The sequence below is a fragment of the Coregonus clupeaformis genome, chromosome 31 (genome assembly GCF_020615455.1).
Source record: "Coregonus clupeaformis isolate EN_2021a chromosome 31, ASM2061545v1, whole genome shotgun sequence".
Lineage (NCBI taxonomy): Eukaryota > Metazoa > Chordata > Actinopteri > Salmoniformes > Salmonidae > Coregonus > Coregonus clupeaformis.
The window spans coordinates 20,116,321-20,136,588 of NC_059222.1; the positions used below are offsets into that span (position 1 = coordinate 20,116,321).

The following is a 20,268-nucleotide window of genomic DNA, read 5'->3' on the forward strand; positions in this document are numbered from 1 at the left end:
ACGGGAACCGGCCAGGCATAGACAGCAAGGGCAGTTCGTCGCTCCAGTGCCTCGCCGTTCACCTTCGCACCCCTTTTTATTTTTTATTTATTTCACCTTTATTTAACCAGGTAAGCCAGTTGAGAACAAGTTCTCATTTACAACTGCGACCTGGCCAAGATAAAGCAAAGCAGTGCGATAAAAACAACACAGAGTTACATATGGGGTAAAAAACATAAAGTCAAAAATACAACAGAAAATATATATACAGTGTGTGCAAATGTAGCAAGTTATGGAGGTAAGGCAATAAATAGGCTATAGTGCAAAATAATTACAATAGTATTAACACTGGAATGCTAGATGTGCAAGAGATTATGTGCAAATAGAGATACTGGGGTGCAAAAGAGCAAAATAAATAACAATATAGGGATGAGGTAGTTGGGTGGGCTAATTTCAGATGGGCTGTGTACAGGTGCAGTGATCGGTAAGGTGCTCTGACAACTGATGCTTAAAGTTAGTGAGGGAGATAAGAGTCTCCAGCTTCAGAGATTTTTGCAATTCGTTCCAGTCATTGGCAGCAGAGAACTGGAAGGAATGGCGGCCAAAGGAGGTGTTGGCTTTGGGAATGACCAGTGAGATATACCTGCTGGAGCGCAGACTACGGGTGGGTGCTGCTATGGTGACCAATGAGCTAAGATAAGGCGGGGATTTGCCTAGCAGTGATTTATAGATGGCCTGGAGCCAGTGGGTTTGACGACGAACATGTAGTGAGGACCAGCCAACAAGAGCGTACAGGTCACAGTGGTGGGTAGCGTATGGGGCTTTGGAGACAAAACGGATGGCACTGTGATAGACTACATCCAATTTGCTGAGTAGAGTGTTGGAGGCTATTTTGTAAATGACATCGCCGAAGTCAAGGATCGGTAGGATAGTCAGTTTTACGAGGGCATGTTTGGCAGCATGAGTGAAGGAGGCTTTGTTGCGAAATAGGAAGCCAATTCTAGATTTTACTTTGGATTGGAGATTCTTTATGTGAGTCTGGAAGGAGAGTTTACAGTCTAACCAGACACCTAGGTATTTGTAGTTGTCCACATACTCTAGGTCAGACCCGTCAAGAGTGGTGATTCTAGTCGGGTGGGCGGGTGCCAGCAGCGTTCGATTGAAAAGCATGCATTTAGTTTTACTAGTGTTTAAGAGCAGTTGGAGGCTACTGAAGGAGTGTTGTATGGCATTGAAGCTCGTTTGGAGGTTTGTTAACACAGTGTCCAATGAAGGGCCAGATGTATACAAAATGGTGTCGTCTGCGTAGAGGTGGATCTGAGAGTCACCAGCAGCAAGAGCGACATCATTGATATACACGGAGAAAAGTGTCGGCCCAAGAATTGAACCCTGTGGCACCCCCATAGAGACTGCCATAGGTCCAGACAACAGGCCCTCCGATTTGACACACTGAACTCTATCTGAGAAGTTGTTGGTGAACCAGGCGAGGCAGTCATTTGAGAAACCAAGGCTATTTAGTCTGCCAATAAGAATGCGGTGGTTGACAGAGTCGAAAGCCTTGGCCAGGTCGATGAAGACGGCTGCACAGTACTGTCTATTATCAATCGCGGTTATAATATCGTTTAGGACCTTGAGCGTGGCTGAAGTGCACCCATGACCAGCTCGAAACCGGATTGCATAGCGGAGAAGGTACGGTGGTATTCGAAATGGTCGGTGATCTGTTTGTTAACTTGGCTTTCAAATACTTTCGAAAGGCAGGGCAGGATGGATATAGGTCTGTAGCAGTTTGGATCTAGAGGGTCACCCCCTTTGAAGAGGGGGATGACTGCGGCAGCTTTCCAATCTCTGGGGATCTCAGACGTTATGAAAGAGAGGTTGAACACACTAGTAATAGGGGTTGCGACAATTTCGGCGGCTAGTTTTAGAAAGAAAGGGTCCAGATTGTCTAGCCCAGCTGATTTGTAGGGGTCCAGATTTTGCAGCTCTTTCAAAACGTCAGCTGTCTGAATTTGTGTGAAGGAGAAGCGGGGGGGGCATGGGCAAGTTTCAGCGGAGGGTGCAGAGTTGGTGGCCGGGGTAGTGGTAGCCAGATGGAAAGCATGGCCAGCTGTAGCAAAATGCTTGTTGAAATTCTCGATTATTGTAGATTTATCGGTGGTGATAGTGTTTCCTAGCCTCAGTGCAGTGGGCAACTGGGAGGAAGTGCTCTTATTCTCCATGGACTTTACAGTGTCCCAAAACTTTTTGGAGTTAGTGCTACAGGATGCAAATTTCTGTTTGAAAAAGTTTGCCTTTGCTTTCCTGACTGCTTGTGTATATTGGTTCCTAACTTCCCTGAAAAGTTGCATATCGCGGGGGCTATTTGATGCTAATGCAGTACTCCACAGGATGTTTTTGTGCTGGTCAAGGGCAGTCAAGTCTGAGGAGAACCAGGGGCTATATCGGTTCTTAGTTCTGTATTTTTTGAATGGGGCATGTTTATTTAAGATTGAGAGGAAATTACTTTTAAGGAACAACCAGGCATCCTCTACTGACGGAATGAGATCTATATCCATCCAGGATACCTGGGCCAGGTCAATTAGGAAGGCCTGCTCGCTAAAGTGTTTTAGGGAGCGTTTGACAGTGATGAGGGGTGGTCGTTTGACCGCGGACCCGTTACGGACGCAGGCAATAAGGCAGTGATCGCTGAGATCCTGGTTGAAGACAGCTGAGGTGTATTTAGAGGGTATGTTAGTCAGGATGATATCTATGAGGGTACCCATGTTTACGGATTTAGGGTTGTACCTGGTAGGTTCGTTGATAATTTGCGTGAGGTTGAGGGCATCTAGTTTGGATTGTAGGATGGCCGGGGTATTAAGCATATCCCAATTTAGGTCACCAAGCAGTACGAACTCTGAGGATAAATGGGGGGCAATCAATTCACATATGGTGTCCAGGGCACATCTGGGGGCTGAGGGGGGTCTGTAGCAAGCGGCAACAGTGAGAGACTTATTTCTGGAAAGGTGGATTTTTAGAAGTAGAAGCTCAAACTGTTTGGGCACAGACCCTGGGCCAGACTACACTCAATCATAGGACCTACTGAAGAGATGAGTATGAAAATGTATGCACTAACTGTAAGTTGCTCTGGATAAGAGCGTCTGCTAAATGACTAAAATGTAAAATGTAAAATGTAATGAGTCTTCAGTAAAGACTTCAAGGTCGAGACCGAGTCAACGTCTCTCACATGGATAGGCAGACCATTCCATAAAAATTGAGCTCTATAGGAGACACACAGTGACAGGTCCCCATTGCTACAGACAAATTACATTTATTTTGATACTTAAGTATATTTAAAACCAAATACTTTTAGACTTTTACTCAAGTAGTATTTTACTGGGTGACTTTCACTTTTACTTGAGTAATTTTCTATTAAGGTATCTTTACTTTTACTCAAGTATGACAATTGGGTACTTTTTCCAACACTGCATAATGCATAGACGTGTTTTAAATATTATTCCACTAGACCATGACTAGTTTAATTCATGTTGGCAAATTTATGAACAACAACAAGTGTTATTATCTGATATCTTACATAATGTAACTATTTAATTTACCACAGTAGATTACCAAAGAGTGAATGAATGACGTGAGAAAGAATGGAATTCTTATGTAATAGGGACATTCATTTTTGGGGTTCTCAGTAAGGTCCTTGTCTGTAGCAATGGGGACCTGTCACTGTGTGTCTCCAGTTGCACTTGTCTCTGTCAGCAGCAATGTCCTCTGTCCTCTGTGTGCCAATCTCAGATGCCATTTTAGAGTTATGTCAATGGCCCATCCCTAAGTGCCCTTAGTGCATGCCATTAAATGCAGGACTCCCTGGTTAAATGCAGGACTCCCTGGTTATTGTTGTGCCTGGCTTAAAGTGGCATAGCCATAGACAGGTTGGGCGAGGTGCTGTCTCCCCCTAACACCCCACGCCTCCAACCCAGCCTGTCTTTGTGTGGATGTTCTGTTCCCCAGAGCCCCCCTCCACAATGGCTCCCATTCTGCCTGACACAGGAGACTCTGTGTGGGCCGGAGCAGGGCCTGTGTCCACTGGGGACAGTGATGTCATTGATAGAGTAACCTAAGGTATCAGGCGTTTCTTCGTTTCTGGTCCTGACGAGAGAAAAACATTGTCGGGGGAGGTTCTCTTCTGCACTGTTGAACTAATCCAGTAAATGTGGAGGAGGAGTTAAGATGTAGTGTCACCTTGTTAACATCCAAAAGCGGAAGTCGCACCACCGGCTCACGTTCCATTTCCACTGAAAACCGGGTGCATTTGGTTATTTCAGACCCTGCAGAGGATGGTTATAAAGAGACAGTACTCCTGCTGGCATAGATGGAGAGACAGGAGGGTGGAAGGAGGGATAGGGAGATGAGAATCCCATCCCTGCTCTCTCCCAGTGAAAGGGCTATTAGAGCAGGTGATGATGGAGGCCAGTCCACTCCCAGACAGACCAATAAGCTGCTGGTCTTTTCTCATGACTTCACCATGCAGGGCACTATTCTAGGCTGAAATAGAGCTAACTAAGGTTACTCAAGAAACCATTGATACTAAATTTCATTGTGATGAAGTTGGCCAATGCTTCTCATGTTGGAAGAAATTGATAATGTTTTGCTACCTTGGTGCAAAGCCCCTGGATTCAGGGCTACTGTATGTTTACCACTTAGTAATGTTTCCTGTATCAAGGTTAATTGTGACAAAAATTTGACTCAAGAAACATTTACATAATTATAATAATCCAGCTTGCCTTGTGGCATCAAACACTCCTCACAAGGTGGTGGATTTGCAGTTGAATAATTTTCTATTACTGTATTTTAAAGCGGAAGTATGCTGATTGAATAGCTAGAGACCTCCGAGCTAAAAGTCTATCGCTGAGTGATATAATCTCGGTAACTAATAGTGAGAACTTTTGAGCAATGAAAGTGACCGGAGAGCCGCACAGCTTGACGGCAGCGCTTTATATATCCCCTTCAACACGACTGCCCATTGTTTTACTGCCACCAAGAGCCCCTGCAAGAGCCACAGCCATTGGGGGGTGTGACGTGGGGCTAATTAACATAGCTACATAGGCAGGCTCACAGAGAGCATCGCTGGCTATACAGTACTGTACCACACACTCTGGCTCCCATAATCAGTCAGTCAGTCAGTCTCCTCTCTTCTAAGTGTGTGTTGTTGGGTTGTTTCTTGTTTCATAGCATGTGAATCAAAGCCCCCAGGTGGCCGGGGCATGTGTGGACATGCTAACTTGGACTACAGAAGGGGCAGCCATTCTCTTTGGGGTCATGGGTGTCATCCTCACTCTCAATTTTTTCTCTCAATTTTAGCAGAATAGGAGGCTGTTTTGAGTGTAGAAATGGTCAAAACCTGATGACATGTCAACAATTGTCAAAATAAAAATATGTATTTATTAGACAATATATTTTCTGTTTGCCTCAAAAAGCTGTGGAAAAATGTATAAAGGGTAGGGCCAGGCAGGCACAAATTGGTGAGTGGGCCTCAGTGTTTGGGTTGTGTTTGGTTCTCCAGCTGCGGGCTATTTTTTGGGGGCCGTCGTGTCACATGGCAGGGAGCAGCCTCCGTGTGATAATTAATAGATCTGATTCTCAGGGACCGTGGCATGGGTGTCAAGGGAGAGGCCGGAGCAGTGGTGACACTCAGCCAAGGGGCTCAGACTGCTGCTAAAATACCATTATTGAATTCAAGCCTTTTCAGCCACAGGGGGTACAGCTAGGAACATGCTGGAATCTGAAGAAATGTTTCTGTAGTTTCATTTTTTTTTACTTACCTTTGGCCAAATATTAAGAACAAATAGAACACATTCAACCTTTTTTCCTTGTAATATTCTGCCATGTTTGGTTCCCAGCGCCATCATATGTATATATGTGTGGTTGTGGAATTGTAACGGTAATGAGCAGAATAGATCAAAAGCGGACATTGCTATGTTTCAAAGGTTTCAATTGAAACAGCATTTTGAAACATGGCATAGACATGGCAAGTTCAAACAAACATATATCATTCTTGTTAACCAAAGTATATTTGTAACCCTTCCAAATGCTCAGAAACTTTATCTATGAATAGGTTCATTAGGTCAGAGTGTTGCATAGTGGCATGTTTCTAACATATCTGAGATTAAAGTAACCCTGGTCTCAGTTACAGAAGACTTTATCTTCTCCCATGTCGTGCGAGTGCACCCTTTACATGCTGTAACACTAATCCATGTTACAACGTTCCTTGAAATTTCAAGCAACCTCGAAGGAAACAGCATGACAGCTATTATAAAAGGCAACGAATTGTGTTGAATCTTGCAAGGGTAGCCATTTTGGATCTACAGTATGTGTGCTACCTATCATGCACAGGACCTCACTGACCATGGCTTGCAGTTACCATCATAGAGGGTTGTTTTCATGTGATACCGTACTGTATGTACTCATTAACACTATCCACCAGTAATCCAACATACGGCAGCTTCACCCGAACGTATGACACTGACATCCCAAACCCCCCCAAAGCCTCACATCAACACACCCAAACCCCATTACCTAACTCCATGATTCTTCTCCAGACCCCCCGACCTCAGCTCAACCAAAGCTAGCTACGCTAATCCTACATCTGTCACTCACTGGAGGTTGACTTAATCACTCCTATCTAAATTATTTATAAGAGTTTGTGTCCAGGGCTCTCATGCAAAGCATGGCAGATTAAATAGAGACAAAAAGTTGTTGATGTACACCAATGACATAACTTGCCTATCTAGCAGCGAACAGCTCAACTTGGCTGTCATGTGTGGTCCTCTGTAGCTCAGCTGGTAGAGCACGGCGCTTGAAACGCCAAGGTAGTGGGTTCGATCCCCGGGACCACCCATACACAAAAATGTATGCACGCATGACTGTAAGTCGCTTTGGATAAAAGCGTCTGCTAAATGGCATATTATTATTATTATTATTACACCCACTGCTATACTCCACACTCTTACAGTGGCTTGCGAAAGTATTCACCCCCCTTGGCATTTTTCCTATTTTGTTGCCTTACAACCTGGAATTAAAATGAATTTTTGGGGGGTTTGTATCATTTGATTTACACAACATGCCTAACACTTTGAAGATGCAAAATTATTTTTTATTGTGAAACAAACAAGAAATTAGACATAAAAACAGAAAACTTGAGTGTGCATAACTATTCAACCGCCCCCCAAAGTCAATACTTTGTAGAGCCACCTTTTGCAGCAATTACAGCTGCAAGTCTCTTGGGGTATGTTTCTATAAGCTTGGCACATCTAGCCACTGGGATTTTTGCCCATTCTTCAAGGCAAAACTGCTCCAGCTCCTTCAAGTTTGATGGGTTCCGCTGGTGTACAGCAATCTTTAAGTCATACCACAGATTCTCAATTGGACTAGGCCATTCCAAGACATTTAAATGTCTCCCCTTAAACCACTCGAGTGTTGCTTTAGCAGTATGCTTAGGGTCATTGTCCTGCTGTAAGGTGAACCTCCATCCCAGTCTTTAAGCAATGGCTTTTTTCTTGCCACTCTTCCGTAAAGCCCAGCTCTGTGGAGTGTACGGCTTAAAGTGGTCCTATGGACAGATACTCCAAATTCCGCTGTGGAGCTTTGCAGCACCTTCAGGGTTATCTTTGGTGTCTTTGTTAATGCCCTCCTTGCCTGGTCCGTGAGTTTTGGTGGGCGGCCTTCTCTTGGCAGGTTTGTTGTGGTGCCATATTCTTTCCATTTTTTAAGAATGGATTTAATGGTGCTCCGTGGGATGTTCAAAGTTTCTGATATTTTTTTATAACCCAACCCTGATCTGTACTTCTCCACAACTTTGACCTTGACCTGTTTGGAGAGCTCCTTGGTCTTCATGGTGCCGCTTGCTTGGTGGGGCCCCTTGCTTAGTGGTGTTGCAGACTCTGGGGCCTTTCAGAACAGGTGTATATATACTGAGATCATGTGACACTTAGATTGCACACAGGTGTATGTCACGATCGTCAGGGAGAGACCAATGCGCAGCGTGATGAACAAACATACTTTAATTAGTTAAAGTTTAAACATGAAATACAAAACAAGAAACGACTCGTGACGTCCACGGTATCAATGACCGAACACGGAACAAAAACCCACAAACACAAAGGGAAAACAGACAGTTTAAATATGGCTCCCAATCAGAGACAACCAGCCAACAGCTGACACTCGTTGCCTCTGATTGGGAGTCACTCAGGCAAACATAGAATACAACAAACTAGAATGAACACCACAGAATGAACACACCCTGGCTCAACATATAGAGTCCCAGAGCCAGGGTGTGACAGTGTACTTATTGTGATCGAGATGTAGTTGTCCCTGATTGCACTGACTTTGCTCACAGCTGCTTGTTTGAAGAAGTGTACTTACTGTGATCAAGATGTGGTCGTCCCACTGGCTATCCTAAGTTGAATGCACCAATTTGTAAGTCGCTCTGGATAAGAGCGTCTGCTAAATGACTTAAATGTAAATGGTGGACTTTATTTAACTAATTATGTGACTTCTGAAGGTAATTGGTTGCACCAGATCTTATTTAGGGGCTTCATAGCAAAGGGGGTGAATACATACTTATGCACCACTTTTCCGTTATTTTTTTCATTTCACTTTACCAATTTTCACTATTTTGTGTATGCCCATTACATGAAATCCAAATAAATTCCATTTAAATTACAGGTTGTAATGCAACAAAATAGGAAAAACGCCAAGGGGGATGAATACTTTTGCAAGGCACTGTATACTCTATACCAGGGTTCTTCAATTCCGGTCCTGGAGGGCCGAAACACTTCTGTTTTTTATTTCTACCTGGTAGTTAATTGCACTCACCTGGTGTCCCAGGTCTGAATTAGCCCCTGATTAGAAGGAGAGGATGAAAAACAGAGGTGTTTCAGCCCTCCAGGACCGGAATTGAAGAACCCTGCTCTATACAATATTATTTTACCACATGATCGGTGTAAAACTATGCATGTGCTGTTTCAACAACATAGTATCATAAGAAATTGTCAAAAATACTTTTAAGGCTGGTTTCAAAGCAACAGAACCAACATTTTCTCTATATTGTTAGTAGAGTAATGATGATGCATGTTGCTGTTTCCTCCATTGATCTCTCTCTCTCTACATCTGTCTCTGGCTGGCCTCCAGTTCTGGTCCCTGGGGTCTCTGGGGGCCCAAAAGGCCCTAGGCCCTCCAGGCTGTTTGTCACAGTGATTTATTGATAGACTGGCTTGAATAATTGGCCAGAGACCAGAGAGGCATTTGGTCACTGCAGCAACAAAGATGTTGATCTGTGATCTCAGTTTGATCGCATTCGTCATCATGATCCATCTCTCTGACGGTTGATGGATTGATTAGTCAGGCCTTATGAGTAGACTACTGCCTGCGTTTAGGGTTGTTTCGCAACATAGTTATTTTCTAGGTGGGAGCAACAAAATGGTGGAATGTCATGTTCATGCACGGCCAGTGTTGTGTTGTGGGCTACTACAATAATGTATACTGAACAAAAATATTAATGCAACATGTAAAGTGTTGGTCCCATGTTTCATGAGCTGAAATAAAAGATCCCAGAAATGTTCCATATGCACAAAAAGCTTATTTCTCTCAAATATTGTGCACAAATTTGTTTACATCCCTGTTAGTAAGCATTTCTCCTTTGCCAAGATAATCCATCCACCTGACAGGTGAGGCATATCAAGAAGCTGATTAAACAGCATTACCATAACACAGGTGCACCTTGTGCTGGGGACAATAAAAGGCCACTCTAAAATGTGCAGTTTTGTCACACAACACAATGCCACAGATGTTTTAAGTTTTGAGGGCGCGTGTAATTGACATGCTGACTGCAGGAATGTCCACCAGAGCTGTTGCCAGAGAATTGAATGTTCATTTCTCTACTATAAGCTTTAGAGAATTTGGCAGTATATCCAACTGGCCTCACAACTGCAGACCACGTGTAACCACGCCAGCCCAGTACCTCCACATCCGGCTTCTTCACCTGCGGGTTCGTCTGAGACCAGCCACCCAGACAGCTGATGGAACTGAGGAGTATTTCTGTCTGTAATAAAGCCCCTTTGTGGGGAAAAACTCATTCTAATTGGCTGGGCCTGGCTCCCCAGTGGGTGTGCCTGGCTCCCAAGTGGGTGGGCCTATGCCCTCCGAAGCCTATCCTGCCCAGTTATGTGAAATCCATAGATTAGGGCCTAATGAATTTATTTCAATTGACTGATTTCCTTATATGAACTGTAACTCAGTAAAATCGTTGAAATTGTTGCATGTTGTGTTTATATTTTTGCTCAGTATAATACCAATGTTCTCAGTGTTTTACAATGATAGGTACATTAAGTAAGAAAATAGGAAAAAATATGCACTCCAACCAGTTTTCTTTTACAATTAGGTTTTAATTGAATAATTTAATTGGCTTTGCATTATCCATTAAAATAAAAAGCCCAGGACACATTTCTTCACCTGGGCCATAGAAAGACTTCTACAGAGGTCAAAGGTTTTCCAATCATCCCTTTAAGAGAAATACCTGTTTAATCAAAAGCTGAAATGAAAAAAAAATCTAATCTTCTTACTTTTTTCTGGTACAGAAATTAATAAATATGGAGGACTTTGTTCTACTGTATCTCAAGGAAGTACTGTCATATTAAAAAGAACTTAATATAAAAATAGATGTGTTGATTTGTGTGTATATTTAGCTGTTACCTAATATAGTTTGGTGAAGGTTTGTACCTTTGATACATGTGTACAGCTAGTGCATTCTCTGTTTTAATGGGGTCAGATTGGGTAACATTAAAACTTTACAAAATCCTTCCGGAAAAAAAAAGAAAAAGGCATGATGGAACTTTGCATTCTGGTGATGCAGCATAGAAGCTGATTATGCTTTACCATGGATACCACTGAAACATTGTAAGTAGGTACAAAGGTGTCACAAATGGGATACCAGAGCCTTCCCAGAAGGCAATGAACATAAAGTCTAGGATTGGGACGAAAAGTTTTCATTCATCTCCCCAAAAATCTCTCGTCTTAAAAAATCAAAAAAGCAACACATTATGTAGAATTATTTAGAGCAAAGCATACCCCAGGGATAACAGGACCACTAGGAAAATATCAGTCATTGTAGCCAGCTGAATGACCATCTCATAGTTTTCTTCTTGCTTTGAATTGTGCTAGTCTTACAGTAATATACCTCCTACCTCCTATTTCAAGAGCAGTGATTTTGGTATAAGAGGAAATAGAGAAAAATAGTATCTTAGGGGACATGAACTCCACATTTCAATGAGGATACATTTTATGACACAGCATAATAGATTGTGTGCTGTTTCGTAGAGCAGTGCATTATGGGTAGGAATAAATTCAAGGTACACATTTCAAATGCTACGATTCATGCCAAAGATTACAATTTGTATGTCATGCACCTTAGTTTTCTTAGTTTTCTTGCTTTACCTAGATACTGATAAATGACTACTCAATCTATTGTAACTAAGACAAAAACAAATCTGTACATACTAAAAGATGACATTTATTTGGTTTGAATTTATTGTGTTTGAAGTTGAACCTAGATTATTTACATTCAAGACACTTTTTACCTTTCCCAATTATGACTACTTTTGTTACTTCCAATCCAAAGCATCATTATTCAATCAGCATTTCAAATTGAGTTTCGGTAGCTACCCACTTGGCACACACTGGTTGAATCAACGTTGTTCCAAGTCATTTCAATGAAATTACATTGAACCAACGTGGAATAGACGTTGAATTGACGTCTGTGCACAGTGGGTATAGGCTTCCATATGAACAACACTCCTTACAAATAATTTTGTCCATATCATTCTTAATATAATGTTGTACCAAACCAAACTTAACTCAGCTGCTCAGCTACCTCTTGAGTTATCTAACTTTGGAGAGCACTCCACTAAATGAAGGATGAAAGATGTCTATGCAACTCAAACTCAAAACATCACTGTCAGAGAGATGAGTGTGGTGCCGTTATCTAACAGGTGCACCACAAAATAATGGAGAGTCATTAGACTCGAGAAGTGGTTTCCACAAATTAAACTGAGCTTTGTGCCAATCGTCAATTATGTTGAATAAATAACAGGAAGGTGCATTTCAGTATTATTGCTTTTCGTATTGGCTGTCCACCTGATCATGTAAACCTATTGCTTTTTAGGTGTGATGGAATCAAATCAATGAATGACTTCTTTCAACATATCACAGATAGTTTCTTGTGTTTATAGTGTTTTTTAAAAAGCTTGCCCATATGTATGTGTCTAAAAGAATTGGATGAATAATTGTAACATATAAGTGAATGTCCTGTCCAACCTGCATATCCTGTGTAGGTCATTATGAACATATTGCTGACAGTTTTTGTGCAAAGCAAAACTTAACTCACATCCATTTACCTGGTAAAGTCCCATTCTTTCTGCATGCACCTCATACTATTTGAACTTTGCTATCAAAAGGGATTTGATAAAATACAATAACTGCTCTTTACTTTAAAGATACACTTTATATACAAAAGTATGTGGACACCCCTTCAAATTAGTGGATTCGGCTATTTCAGCACCTGTAGCTGAAAGTGTTTCAAATCGAGCACACAGCCATGCAATCTCCATAGACAATCATTGGCAGTAGAATGGCCTTACTGAAGAGCTCAGTGACTTTCAACATGGCACCGTCATAAGATGCCACCTTTCCAATAAGTCAGTTTATCAAATTTCTTCCCTGCTTGAGCTGCCCCGGTCAACTGTAAGTGCAATTATTGTGTAGTGGAAACGTCTAGGAGCAACAACGGCTCAGCCGCGAAGTGGTAGGCCACAAAAGCTCACAGTACGGGACCGGCGAGTGCTGAAGTGCGTAGCACGTAACAATCGTCTGTCCTCGGTTGCAACACTCACTACTGAGTTCCAAACTGCCTCTGGAAGCAACATCAGCACAAGTCCATGGCTGGGCAGCCGCACATAAGCCTAAGATCACCATGCGCAATGCGAAGCGTAGGCTGGAGGGGTGTATAGCTCGCCGCCATTGGACTCTGGAGCAGTGGAAACACATTCTCTGGAGTGATGAATCACACTTCACCATCTGGCAGTTTGACGGACGAATCTGGGTTTGGCGGATGCCAGGAGAACGCTACCTGCCCGAATGCAGAGTGGCAACTGTAAAGTTTGGTGGAGGAGGAATAATGGTCTGGGGCTGTTTTTCATGGTTCTGGCAAGGCCCCTTAGTTCCAGTGAATGGAAATCTTAATGCTACAGCATGCAATGACATTCTAGACGATTCTGTGCTTCCAACTTTGTGGCAACAGTTTGGGGTAGGCCCTTTCCTGTTTCAGCATGACAAAGCGAGGTCCATACAGAAATGGTTTGTCAAGATCGGTGTGGAAGAACTTGACTGGCCTGCACAGAGCCCTGACCTCAACCTCTGTAGCTCAGCTGGTAAAGCACGGCGCTTGTAACGCCAAGGTAGTGGGTTCGATCCCCGGGACCACCCATTTTTGTGTATGGGACCACCCATACACAAAAATGTATGCACGCATGACTGTAAGTGGCTAAATGGCATATTATTATATTATTATTATATTATTATATTATTATTATATTATTATTATATTATATTATTATTATAAAACCCCATCAAACACCTTTGGGATGAATTGGAATGAGCCAAGCCTAATCGCCCAACATCAGTGCCCGAACTCACTAATGGTCTTGTGGCTGAATGGAAGCAAGTCCCTGCAGCAATGTTCCAACACCTAGTGGAAAGCCTTCCCAGAAGAGTGGAGGCTGTTATAGCAGCAAAGGAGAGACCAACTCCATATTAATGGCCATGATTTTGGAATGAGATGTTCGACGAGCAGGTGTCCACATACTTTTGGTAATGTAGTGTAATAGAGGATGAACACTTTTTACATGTGAAGGCCCTCAATTCTCATTGAGTTCAGACACACTGTCATCAAACCCGTTCTCTTTGTAGAATTATGCAATGATGATTGGATTGCATCATCACGTCTTCTACAGAACTCCATTGAGTTTCTGTCTCCTGATAACATTAATGATATGCATAGATTTGTTGTAAAGAGAATAATCCAAAGAAATATGAAATGTAATGATATTTTCCATATCAACAACTTAGTTGTTTCAAACTTCATTGAGGTCAGAATAATCCTGTGTTATTTTAATGTTTTAAGCAAGGGGTATCAAAATGACCAATTCAATTTATTTTCAGTTTAGATAATTTTCTATGGGGGCCTAATTTACTATAGGGCCTACTCTTAAGTTCTGCTGATAGTGCAAATGACATGTATCCATCACAACTGGTTAAAATTAAGTCCAAGTTGTGAAACTAAGTTGTGCTTCAATGGCTCATGGATGGTTAGATTATTTAGCATGGCTCATTGATTCTGAATGCTGCAGTGCACTTTTACAGGAATCTTCAATGTGTCATCAAACTCAGTTCCAGCTATTGTAAATTCCAGCAATGTGGGAAGCTTATATGTAGCTTTAAACTGTAATACTACCATTTGTGCCCAATAGCTAGTTGAAATAGCTAAAATATTTTTTTAAATATGTTTTTTTTTATGATACTCCACATGAAACATAACTTATCTAAGCAATAATATTTACACCTAGGATCTGATTATTAGGTCTTGTCATTATACCTGTTCAATGCATCATTAAACACTCTCAACTCAAATGAAAAATGAAGATTCAAGTTTCCATGAAGGAATAATGTCCTTCCCTGGCCTCTTCCTTTTGTTGTGGTCCTGTGGACATTCTTTACCACAGTTTTGCATGCTGCATACGTTTTCTTGCACCGACTTTTTCCAGTGTCCCGCTTTCCCTTTCACTCTACCCTCATTTACTTTACATCCTATTACTGTAGTCAGCTTTTCCTATGGCACTGTGCATTGTTCTGCATTTTTACCCTTGGAAGGAAAGAACACGTATTGAAGTTGACCCCAGGTAGGGCAGAGGTCATATCTCCGACTCCCTGCGGTACGACCTTTGGTCCAGTCCCCTGGTGGTCTGTAGCCTCTCGAACTCGTGTCTACTGGTCCGTTCCGGACTGTTCAGGTTGGCCAGCGCTCTGAACGTACCACTGCCCACGCCCACCACCTTCTCTTCCTCGTCCTCATCCCGGCTGAGAAAGGCCAGCTCGTTCTCGTAACAGAAGGAGTTGGAGGTGGGCACCAGGAACTTGTTCGCCATCATGTCCTTGGCACTGCAGCGCGGGGTGGACGGTACCTCGTAGGTCTTGTGAAAGTGAGAGTAATCCACCTTGTACAGGTTCTTCTCCTCGAAGAGCACTGGCTCGAACCGGTAACCCCACAGCACTTCCGTGGGCAGGTAGGAGCTGCGGGCCTGCGTGGTCATGGCGGTTGCCTCGACCATCCCTTCTAGTATGACCACGATCTCAAAGTCCGCCGTCTCCAGGTCATTTTTTCCGATCCCATAGAGCGGACTATTCTCATCGATCTCATGGATAATCGTAATGGGTGAAACCAAGAAAATCCTGTCCAGGCCTTTGTCAAAGCCCACATTGATGTCTATTTGGTCCAGGGGGATGTACTCCCCTTCGTCAGTGATCCGGGGTTTGATGAGCTGAGCTCTGACGTGGGCCTCTACGATGTGACTCTTCCTCAGGTTCCCCACCCTCCACATGAGACACAGCTTGCTGTCGCGCATAGTGATCACTGCGTTGTGGCTGAACAGCAGCGTCTGCGCCCGTTTCTTGGGCCTTGCCATCTTGGCCATGATGGCGCCGACCATGAAGCAGTCGATGATGCAGCCAACGATGGACTGGAAAACCACCATGAATACGGCGACTGGACACTCCTCCGTCACGCAGCGGTAGCCATAGCCAATGGTCGACTGTGTCTCGATGGAGAACAGGAAGGCGGCCACGAAGCCGTTGACCTGCAGGACGCAGGGTGTGAAGTTGTCATCTCCGGCTGGGTTGTCCAGGTCGCCGTGGAGCAACGCTATAACCCAGAAGGCCAGGCCAAAGGCCAGCCAGGACAGCACGAACACCAGCGTGAACAGCACCAGCATGTAGCGCCAACGGATGTCCACGCACGTGGTGAACATGTCGGCCATGTAGCGCGACGACTTGTCCTCCATGTTGGCGAACTGCACGTTGCACTGGCCATTCTTCTTGACAAAGCGGTTGCGGACCTTGCGGCACGTGTGGATCTTGCCGTTGCCGAAGCCGTTCATGCCGCCACCGCTGCTGCTGTGCATATTGGTGAGGCGCAGCGCCTCCTCCTCGGACGACACAATGCTGTAACGGTTGATCCGCCCCACGCTCATGCTGGCCACATAGGCCGGGCTGCAGGGTCGGAGTAGGTTGGCGGTTCCGGAGTCCCAATGTGTGATCACTCAGAGGCCCTTCCCAGCGGTATCACTGCCAGAGCCCCATCTCAGCCGGTCATAGCCAGGGAGAAGGTGGGCTTTTGGGTGTTGTACTCTGGGCAGACCACTCCCTGAGGAAAGAGGAAAGGGATACGGACGTCAGTATATCACAGCATGTCAGTATCAACATACTCCACCATGAAGACTGGGAAGCTGCACTACAAAGGCTGCGTTAAGACAGGCAGCCCAATTCTGATATTTTTTCCGCTAATTGGTCTTTTGACCAATCACATCAGATCTTTTCACATCAGATCTTTTCAGAGCTAATCTGATTGGTCAAAAGACCAATTAGTGAAAACTTTTCACAAGTATGTGGTACATTTGCACAAAAATCAAAACGGATCATCAAAATCGCTATTTTTTCAAAACTCTAAGTACAACAAACAAATTCACAGTCACTTGTCCACTGCACCAAATCACTCTTTCAATTTGGATACATGTTCAATCTAAGTATCTGCTTTTAAAAATGCAATACTCACCTTACTTTTGATTAGATTTTCTTGTCATTTGTTAACAATACAATTTAACTATCACTAAATCAAACTGCTCAAAACTGAAAAGTACTGAACCAAAATTGTGTAGTGCCTAGTTAACATATATACAGTGGCTTGCGAAAGTATTCACCCCCTTTGGCATTTTCCCTATTTTGTTGCCTTACAACCTGGAATTAAAATTGATTTTTTGGGGGTTTGTATCATTTGATTTACACAACATGCCTACTACTTTGAAGATGCCAAATATTTTTTGGGGTGAAACAAACAAGAAAACAGAAAACTTGAGCATGCGTAACTATTCACCCCCTATTGGTGTATGTCTCTATAAGCTTGGCACATCTAGCCACTGGGATTTTTGCCCATTCTTCAAGGCAAAACTGCTCCAGCTCCTTCAAGTTGGATGGGTTCCGCTGGTGTACAGCAATCTTTAAGTCATACCACAGATTCTCAATTGGATTGAGGTCTGGGCTTTGACTAGGCCATTCCAAGACATTTAAATGTTTCCCCTTAAACCACTTGAGTGTTGCTTTAGCAGTATGCTTAGTGTCATTGTCCTGCTGGAAGGTGAACCTCTGTCCCAGTCTCAAATCTCTGGAAGACTGAAACAGGTTTCCCTCAAGCATTTCCCTGTATTTAGCGCCATCCATCATTCCTTCAATTCTGACCAGTTTCCCAGTCCCTGCCGATGAAAAACATCCCCACAGCATGATGCTGCCACCACCATGCTTCACTGTGGGGATGGTGTTCTCGGGGTGATGAGATGTGTTGGGTTTGCGCCAGACATAGTGTTTTCCTTGATGGCCAAAAAGCCATGGGTTTTTTCTGGCAACTCTTCCGTAAAGCCCAGCTCTGTGGAGTGTATGGCTTAAAGTGGTCCAATGGACAGATACTCCAATCTCCACTGTGGAGCTTTGCAGCTCCTTCAGGGTTATATTTGGTGTCTTTGTTGCCTCTCTGATTAATGCCTTCCTTGCCTGGTCCGTGAGTTTTGATGGGTGTCCCTCTCTTGGCAGGTTTGTTGTGGTGCCATATTCTTTCAATTTTTTAAGAATGCATTTAATGGTGCTCCGTGGGATGTTCAAAGTTTCGGATATTTTTTTTATAACCCAACCCTGATCTGTACTTCTCCACAACTTTGTCCCTGACCTGTTTGGAGGGCTCCTTGGTCTTCATGGTGCCGCTTGCTTGGTGGTGCCCCTTGCTTAGTGCTGTTGCAGACTCTGCGGCCTTTCAGAACAGGAGTATATTTACTGAGATCATGTGACACTTAGATTTCACACATGTGGATTTATTTAACTAAATATGTGACTTCTGATGGTAATTGGTTGCACCAGATCTTATTTAGGGGCTTCATAGCAAAGGGGGTGAATACATATGCACGCACCACTTTTCCGTTATTTATGTTTTTGAATATTTTGAAACAAGTACTTTTTTTCATTTCACTTCACCAATTTGGACTATTTTGTGTATGTCCATTACATGAAATGTAAATAAAAATCCATTTAAATTACAGGTAGTAATGCAACAAAATAGGAAAAACGCCAAGGGGGATGAATACTTTTGCAAGGCACTGTAGTTTGATAACTGCTGAACACTGTAAAATACTATATTATTACCTCATAAATGTATTTATTTGACATCAATTTATATTGGAGAATAAAACCAAATCATATATATGTGGCTGTAAATACTACATCATCATTCTCTATCAGCCAGTGTGCTTCAATAGGACAACGTGGAAAGAGTCACTCTATATGTGCTACCATTTAGAATTATAGTGTAGTGTACAATGCACTGCTGAAATACCTGGATTGTATATAACAACATATTCCACTCATTATCTGAATTTCATTGATACACTGTAAGCTGATGAATTTCGAAGTAGAGAGACAGGCGATACTGTATCGCTTGACAAGTCACGTAGAAAAGGTGATCTTGTACAATATTGCATGGGGCAGAAATTGCATTCGTGCTACGTGCTACGTTTTTACAATGGCCAACTGCTTTACAATACCCCTATTTGTATTTTGTTATTTTTTGTTGGTGGGTTACTTAAGCAATAAGGCACGAGAGGGTGTGGTATATGGCCAGTATACCACGGCTAAGGGCTGTTCTTATGCACAACGCAACGCGGAGTGCCTGGATACAGCCCTTAGCCGTGGTATATTGGCCATATACCACAAACCCTGAGGTGCCTTATTGCTATTATTAACTGGTTACTAACGTAATTAGAGTAGTAAAAATATATGTTTTGTCATACCCGTGGTATATGGTCAAATATACCACAGCTGTCAGCCAATTAGCATTTTTCCCCTCATCAATCTATACCCAATACCTTATAATGAAAAAAGCAAAAACAGGTCTTTAGACATATTTGCAAATTTATATTTAAAAAATCTGAAATATCACATTTACATAAGTATTCAGACCCTTTACTCAGTACTTTGTTGAAGCACCTTTGGCAGCAATTACAGCCTCGAGTCTTCTTGGGTATGACGCTGCAAGCTTGGCACACCTGTATTTTGGGAGCTTCTCTCATTCTTCTCTGCAGATCCTCTCAAGCTCTGTCAGGTTGGATGGGGAGCGTCGCTGCACAGCTATATTCAGGTCTCTCCAGAGATGTTAGATCGGGTTCAAGTCCGGGCTCTGGCTGGGCCAATCAAGGACATTCAGAGACTTAGGGACGTTGTCCTGTTGGAAGGTGAACCTTCGCCCCAGTCTGAGGTCCTGAGCGCTCTGGAGCAGGTTTTCATCAAGGATCTCTCTGTACTTTGCTCCGTTCAACTTTCCCTCGATCCTGACTAGTCTCCCAGTCCCTGCCGCTGAAAAACATCCCCACAGCATGATGCTGCCACCACCATGCTTCACCTTAGGGATGGTATTGGCCAGGTGATGAGCGGTGCCTGGTTTCCTCCAGACGTGACGCTTGGCATTCAGGCTAAATACTTCAATGTTGGTTTCATCAGACCAGAGAATCTTGTTTCTCATGGTCTGAGAGTCCTTTAGGTGCCTTTTGGCAAACTCCAAGCGGGCTGTCATGTGCCTTTTACTGAGGACTGGCTTCCATCTGGCCACTCTACCATAAAGGCGTGATTGGTGGAGTGCTGCAGAGATGGTTGTCCTTCTGGAAGGTTCCCCCAGCTCCACAGTGGAACTCAGGAGCTCTGTCAGAGTGACCATCTGGTTCTTGGTCACCTCCCTGACCAAGGTCCTTCTCCCCCGATTACTCAGTTTGGCCGGGCGGTCAGCTCTAGGAAGAGTCTTGGTGGTTCTAAACTTCTTCCATTTAAGAATGATGGAGGCCACTGTGTTCTTTGGCACCTTCAATGCTGCAGAATATTTTTGGTATC

The 20,268-nt window shown here is 43.3% G+C and overlaps 1 protein-coding gene across 1 annotated transcript in view; it reads right to left on the reverse strand.

Annotated features, from left to right (window-relative positions):
* Positions 1–13,867: 13,867 nt before the first annotated feature.
* LOC121547947 (ATP-sensitive inward rectifier potassium channel 12) overlaps positions 13,868–20,268 on the reverse strand; it is a 48,818-nt gene continuing 42,417 nt past the window's right edge. Inside the window, exon 2 of the mRNA XM_041859349.1 lies at positions 13,868–16,495. Coding sequence (XP_041715283.1) covers positions 14,988–16,322 — 1,335 coding nt within the window. The 5' untranslated portion in view covers positions 16,323–16,495 and the 3' untranslated portion in view covers positions 13,868–14,987. The remainder of the gene's footprint in view (positions 16,496–20,268) is intronic.